Here is a 7500-nt window from a genome sequence, read left to right on the forward strand (position 1 = left end):
GACAACATCATTGAAGATACCCATTGATCTAAATAACCTATGGAAGCCCTAAAAATATCAATTCTCAAATCTATCGTATATTTATCAAAAGAGGGAGGAAGGGGCGTGAAGATTTGTGATTGTGTATCATGAGATTTGGGCGTAATGATCAAGTTAAATACACTGCTTGTAGATGCTTAGAGGCAAAAATGATACAGGATAATTATGGCCAGGTAAAGAAAACACATTTACATTCAATATAAATTTTATAGAAATACTTTACACCATTTTGTTTCAGCAAGATAGCAATTATGATGAAGAATTCTTAAAATAATTGACAGCATGTCTGTGTCCCTAAAACACTTGATACATTAACCAAAATGTATCAAATCTGAGGTAAATGTCAAAGATTCTAATATAAATAGTATCAATAACAATATTCAACAATTCATATATAACATTCACAACAATTCAAAAAATAGTTCTGAACTATCACTCCCTCAAATCCTATACAGAAAAAATAAATAGTATTTTACACAAAATCTACACTTTAGTTCACCGCGACATAACTTCAACTGGTGCAGCGCAGAACAAGCCTCTGACTAATCGCCTCGCTTGCACAGGCAACATCATGCGACGGCAGCTGCCCCCTGCATTGAACGATAGAAAATGTCGATCGCCTCGTGCTGCTTCGGCCCGAGCCAGATGTGGGCGCGCCTTTCCTGGATGTAGGTCAGAGCTTTCTCTGGGGTCCATTGGTTTTTCTAGAAAGGTGTTTTTGGATAAGAAAGACAAATAGTATGTTATATCAAATAATTTTTCTATGGATATTTAGAAATTCAATAAATACCAAATTTTAACAAGGAAGTATTCCTATATTCATATATCATATGTTCGAAGGAGATCTCGTTTCATCATCGGATGATGAATTCAAGCTCTAAAGAATTTAATCACTATTCTATGGATGGGGGGTTACATGTAAATGATTTAGTAAAAATATATTGAATATAATGTTTCCAGCTACTCATGTGGCTGTGCTTTAAACTAATGGACGCACACACACACACACACACACACATTCTCTTTCTCTCTTCTTCCTCATGTCACTCCCTCCCCAGTGCATCTACTATAGACTTCTAGTTACTGGTATTTTACTTATTATTCAACATTCATTAAATAATAAGGGTCATACCTAAATGCATGAACAGAAAATATATGTACGCAAGAGAATACTACCATATTGTCTTAACATGATAAGTATGATGCTCACCTTCAGTGTAGTGAAAAGTAAACCTGACTGACAAAAGCATGTTATCATGGAAACAATAACTAAACACAAATCTACTTACAGCCATCAAGTAGCATGCTACAAGCGTGGCACTCCTCGTCCTCCCGGCTTTGCAGTGGACATAGACAAGCCCCTCCTCGTTGCTCCTGTCGAAGTCCCTAATGAACTCGACCCCTTGTTGCAACTTCTCCTGGCAGGGAGCTTCAAAGATGTCTGTTGTGCTAAGCTGGAGGAAATTCACTCCTGCAGTTGCCCATTCCTGAAATTTTTTGATGAACTTTCAATATTTGCTACTTGGATATGTCTTAGTGATGCTACATGACTAAAAGGTAAAAATGCATTATGCACAGTAAGATAGATCCATGACTATGTCATAGTCAAACCTACATTAACCCATTCACGCCGGTTGACGTGATAGCACGTATTGTGGTTTTCGCGTCAGACGCCCTGGACGAGCTATGAGGGGAAGCCGCGCGCTCGGGTAGAGTGAGCGGGCAACCGAGGCTTGCGGCTTGTGCGCCCGAGAATCTCGAGGCGTTAGGCTTATGCGTTCGAGAACCCCGGTATTGCGACCGCGCAAAGCCGGAACTGCCCCGGCGTGAATGGGTCAATGGATATCAGCTCACCTGTTTCATGTTTGACAGCCACTTCAACTCATAATCCTCATTCATGGACACTACACCTCGCACACCTTCATCTTCAACGAGCTGAAAAATACCGTCATTACTTTGCGAACGGACATGGAAGTTTGTATCAAATTAATTTATTCGGCTACTGCACATAGCAAATAGCAGTTCAGGGTCAGAGAATTGGGCAAGGTGGGAAAAGAAGAAATGTTTTGTAGGAAAGACCAGATGGCCGGTTGCAACCTTTGGGCTGAAGAAAATTTTTACTCTAAAAAAAACAACAGTTTATGATGAGTAACTACAACCTCCACTCCTCATATTCTTTCTGCTATGTCATACACTTATAAAATGTTTTACTTAACAGTTCTCCAAAGACTCCTAAAAATGCTTACAAAATATAAAAACCTACACCACGCAACAGTGCAACTCATAACATAAACTTCCGGAAAAGCAAACTTACTTGTTTTGTCATATTTCTGAAGGGCAGAGCGCCAAGGATGACCCTGTTGTCGATGCGGTCGAACCACCTCCGAGTTGACGCCCTCTCCATGAAGAGGTTGAAGGCCAGCGACGGCACGAAGGTCAGTCGAGCAAACAGCCTGCCCATGGTCCTGCCCATACTGAGGAGACAGAGAGAGCGAGACCTGGTGTCAGCTTTGACTCTCAAAATAGCTGGGCCAGGATAGCAATCAGAAGCATTCACTCTACCCAACTGGCGTACAATAGACAGCGGAGGAAGTGATGGCTATCAGAGCTTGGTCTTTGTTCCCTATGGATGCATTTGGAAACAGGGAAATATATGTATATATATATACATATATATATACATATATATATATACATATATATATATTATACATCAGCTTAGTCATATACATATATATGTATATATATTCATATATATACATATATACGCTCTTTTATATATATTATAGAATAGACAGAGGAGGGTGGAAGTGATGGCTATCAGAGCTTGGTCTTTGTTCCTATGGCCTCTATGAGGTCATTAGGAAACAGGGAAATAGAGATGTATATATTAATTTATATTATTATATATATATATATATCTATATATATAGATATATTCATAATATATTATACAGATATATGTAATGTAAATTATGACATATATATACTTTTATCATATATATATTTATATATATTTATTATGATATATATATTATATTAGTATATATACCCTATTGTTATATACATATATATATGATATATATGTATATATATATATATATATATATATATATATAATGTTATATATATATTTATACTATATATATATATTATATATTTATGTGTGTGTGTGTGTAGGTATATATATGTATTATATATATGTATGTATATATATATATATATATACATATGAGATATATTCATATAGTATCTATATATATATATTATATATATGTTTATATGTATATATAGTGTTATTTATATGTATATATATGATCTATGATATATATATATATTGCGATAGCTATGTATATATATATGCGGCATACAAAATGTATTATGTATACATATATATATGTATATATATGTAAATACAATATATATTCTGTATATAATATATAATACATCAACTAATATATATATATATATATATATCTATATATATTGATATATTTAGCTATATATATATAGAATATAGACTGTACAATACATGTATTACATATACTTATGTATATAATGTATATATATATGTAAGCTATGTATATATATGTAATACATATATATATCACTATACATATATATATTATAATATGTATATATTATACACACATATATATGTATATACATATATATATAATCATATATATATATAACGTAATATTACCTAACTTATATCATATATATGTCATATCAAGTATACACATATATATCGTAAATACCATATATATAAATATATATATATATAATAAGTATATATAATGTTATATATATATATACTACCCCTCCCCCCCCATCTACATAAAATGACAGATATAATATATATATATAAATATATGTTTTGCACATAATTATACTATATATATATATATCTATATTATATTATATTTATATATATATATATATATATATATTATATGTATATGCTAGACATATATATATGTATATGAACATATATACATATATATATCTATGCTTTTATGCTATATATTATATATATACATATACTATATATAATTATATATACTATATATTGATATATATATATATATATATATATATTGTATATATAGATATTTGTGTATATGTATATGTATATACATATGTTATATATTAATGTCAATGGATGTATATATATACCAAACACAATATATATTATACATAATAATTTATACATTTATATACATATACATATATATATATATTATATATATATGATATATATATATTATATATATATATTTATTATTTCTATATATATTTAATACGCTATACATATATAGATACATATATTATATATATATATATATATAATATAAGAATATATATATTAGTTATATATATACAGCTAATATATATATACACACATACATATGTATATACAAGTGTATATACCACACGCACACACATATAATATATATATATATATATTATATATAGGTTAATATAGTTATATATGTTAGGATATATATAAAATATATAAATTTATATCGATATTATATATATATTCTATTTATTTATATATATATTCATATCATACCATATAATATACATACATATATATATATATATATATATATATACAGATACTATATATATATATTATATATATATATCACTGATTATATATATATACATATACATATACATATTGTATATTACATAATGACATTTAATATATATATACATATATGTGTTAAAATTTATATATATATATATATATTGATATTATATATATGGTTATATATATATATATATATAGATTATATATAATATATATTGTATACATTTTTATTATATACATAAATATATATACATATACTTATATATATTATATATAAATATATAGTGATATATATATGGGATTTATATATAACAATATATATACACACCATATATTATATATATACGATATATATGATAGTATATACACATACATATATATACATATATATAGCATATATTTTTAAATATATACATATATATACATCATAGACATATATATACACATACATATATATAACATACATATCTATATATATATATATATATATCAATATTATAATATATACTATATACAAAATGTATATATATATATATATGTCTATATAATGTATGGTGTATATATATGGTATATCGTGATATATATTGTTTATATATATTTTTTTTATATATATATCATAGATATATACATATTAGATATATAAATAAAATATATATTTGTATATATATAATTCATATATAGATATATTATATATATATACATATCCATGTATATATATTTAATACAAGAGTATAATATATATACATACATATATTATATACATATATAACATATGGTATGATTATATCATATATATATATACACATACATACATTATACATGTTATATAGTATACATGTATATATTTATATATATATATATGATAACTATATTTATATGTTAATATATTTATATTAAGTATATACTTACTTTAATATATATATATATATATATAATGGTTTTTTTATTTTTTTTAGTATATTATATAATAAATCATATATATATATATATATATATAATATATGATATATATATATACAATATTTATATATAATATATTATTCAATGTATATTTATTTATATTAATGATATATATTAAGTGTCTCATAGTATCTCAGATATACGACGAAACTATCAGACCTAGACACCTGCTAACATATATATATTAGTAGTATATATATATATATAGTGTAATATATAGGCTCCTATACCCGTCTCCCTGCGTGAGCTTTATTCTATATACACTCTCATATACCCTATCTATATACACACATAAAACATATATCCACCACATACATATAGGTTATAAAAATTTCGACACGGGTACATTTACCACCCTCCGAGAGCCAATCAGCAGAGTATACATTATAGATCTATATATATATATTCCATATATATATTATATATACTTATATATATATATATTTTAAAATATATATCATTGTATACATATACATTATATATATACATATATATACACACACACACATATATATATATATATATATATATATATATATATATATATATTATATATATATATATATATATAATTTATATACATTAATATATACACATATTATATATATACATATATATATACATATATATATACATATATATATATTACACGCTCATACGTATACCAGTAAGATATATATATATATTAATATTATATATATATTTATATATATAAGTATAATATCTATATAAGTATATATATATACAATCTACATATGTATATACACATACGTATATATACATATACATATCTTTCTTCTCTCTCTCTCTCTCTATTCTATAATATATATATATTATATATATATATATATATACATATATATTTCTTATATTCATATATTATAAATATACATATATATATTACATATACATATAAATACACCTACATATAAAATACTCAACAAATATACATATATACATATACATATATATATATACCAATATATTATATATATATATATATATATATATATATATATATATATATATATATACATATCTCTCTCTCTCACTTCTCTCTCTCTCTCTCGCTCTCTAGTCTTTATAGTATATATATATAGTTATATATATATATATATATTATTACATTATGTCATCTATATACCATACATATAAAATACACCATAAATATAAATACCAGCATACATATATATAAACAAATATAATATATCATATAAATATATATATATATATATATATATATATATATATTTATATATATATATATATAATTATATATTGTATTATGTATATATTTGGTGTATATGTTTATGTATTATACCTATATATATACATATATATTCATTTAATGGTATTATAATAGTTACATACATATATATACATGTAAATACATATTATATATATACTATATTATATATATATATATTAATAATATATATATAGTTTATACATTATATATATTATTTACAATACATATATTACTATATATATCATATGTATTATATATATGTGTGTTATATATCAAATTTGGGGTTTTAATTTTTTTTTACTGTTTATATATATGTAAGTATATATATATATGTATATGTATATATATATGTACATATACATATATATACACACATATATATATACATATGTATATATATATGTATGTATATATATGTATATGTAAATATATATATGTATGTATGTATATATATGTATATATGTCTATATATGTATATGTATATATATGTATGTATAAATATATACATATATATTATATATACATATATATACACATATACATATACACAAATATATACAATATACATATATATATATTGTATATGTATATATTTGTGTATGTGTATATGTATTTACATATGTATATATAATATAATTAGGTATACACA

The 7500-nt window shown here is 24.1% G+C and overlaps 1 protein-coding gene across 2 annotated transcripts in view; it reads right to left on the reverse strand.

Moving 5' to 3' along the window:
• Nucleotides 1–226: 226 nt before the first annotated feature.
• Nucleotides 227–7500, reverse strand: part of PTPMT1 (protein tyrosine phosphatase, mitochondrial 1) — a 21453-nt gene continuing 14179 nt past the window's right edge. For both annotated transcript variants that reach the window (XM_043026201.2, XM_043026199.2), the window contains exons 2-5: nucleotides 2354–2513; nucleotides 1894–1974; nucleotides 1329–1526; nucleotides 227–743 (exon numbers count right to left, since the gene is read on the reverse strand). In XM_043026201.2, coding sequence (XP_042882135.1) covers nucleotides 609–743; nucleotides 1329–1526; nucleotides 1894–1974; nucleotides 2354–2512 — 573 coding nt within the window. In that variant the 5' untranslated portion in view covers nucleotide 2513 and the 3' untranslated portion in view covers nucleotides 227–608. The remainder of the gene's footprint in view (nucleotides 744–1328; nucleotides 1527–1893; nucleotides 1975–2353; nucleotides 2514–7500) is intronic.

The sequence above is a fragment of the Penaeus japonicus genome, unplaced genomic scaffold (genome assembly GCF_977035675.1).
Source record: "Penaeus japonicus unplaced genomic scaffold, GWHDUDI00000001_assembly GWHDUDI00000042, whole genome shotgun sequence".
Classification (NCBI taxonomy): Eukaryota; Metazoa; Arthropoda; class Malacostraca; order Decapoda; family Penaeidae; genus Penaeus; species Penaeus japonicus.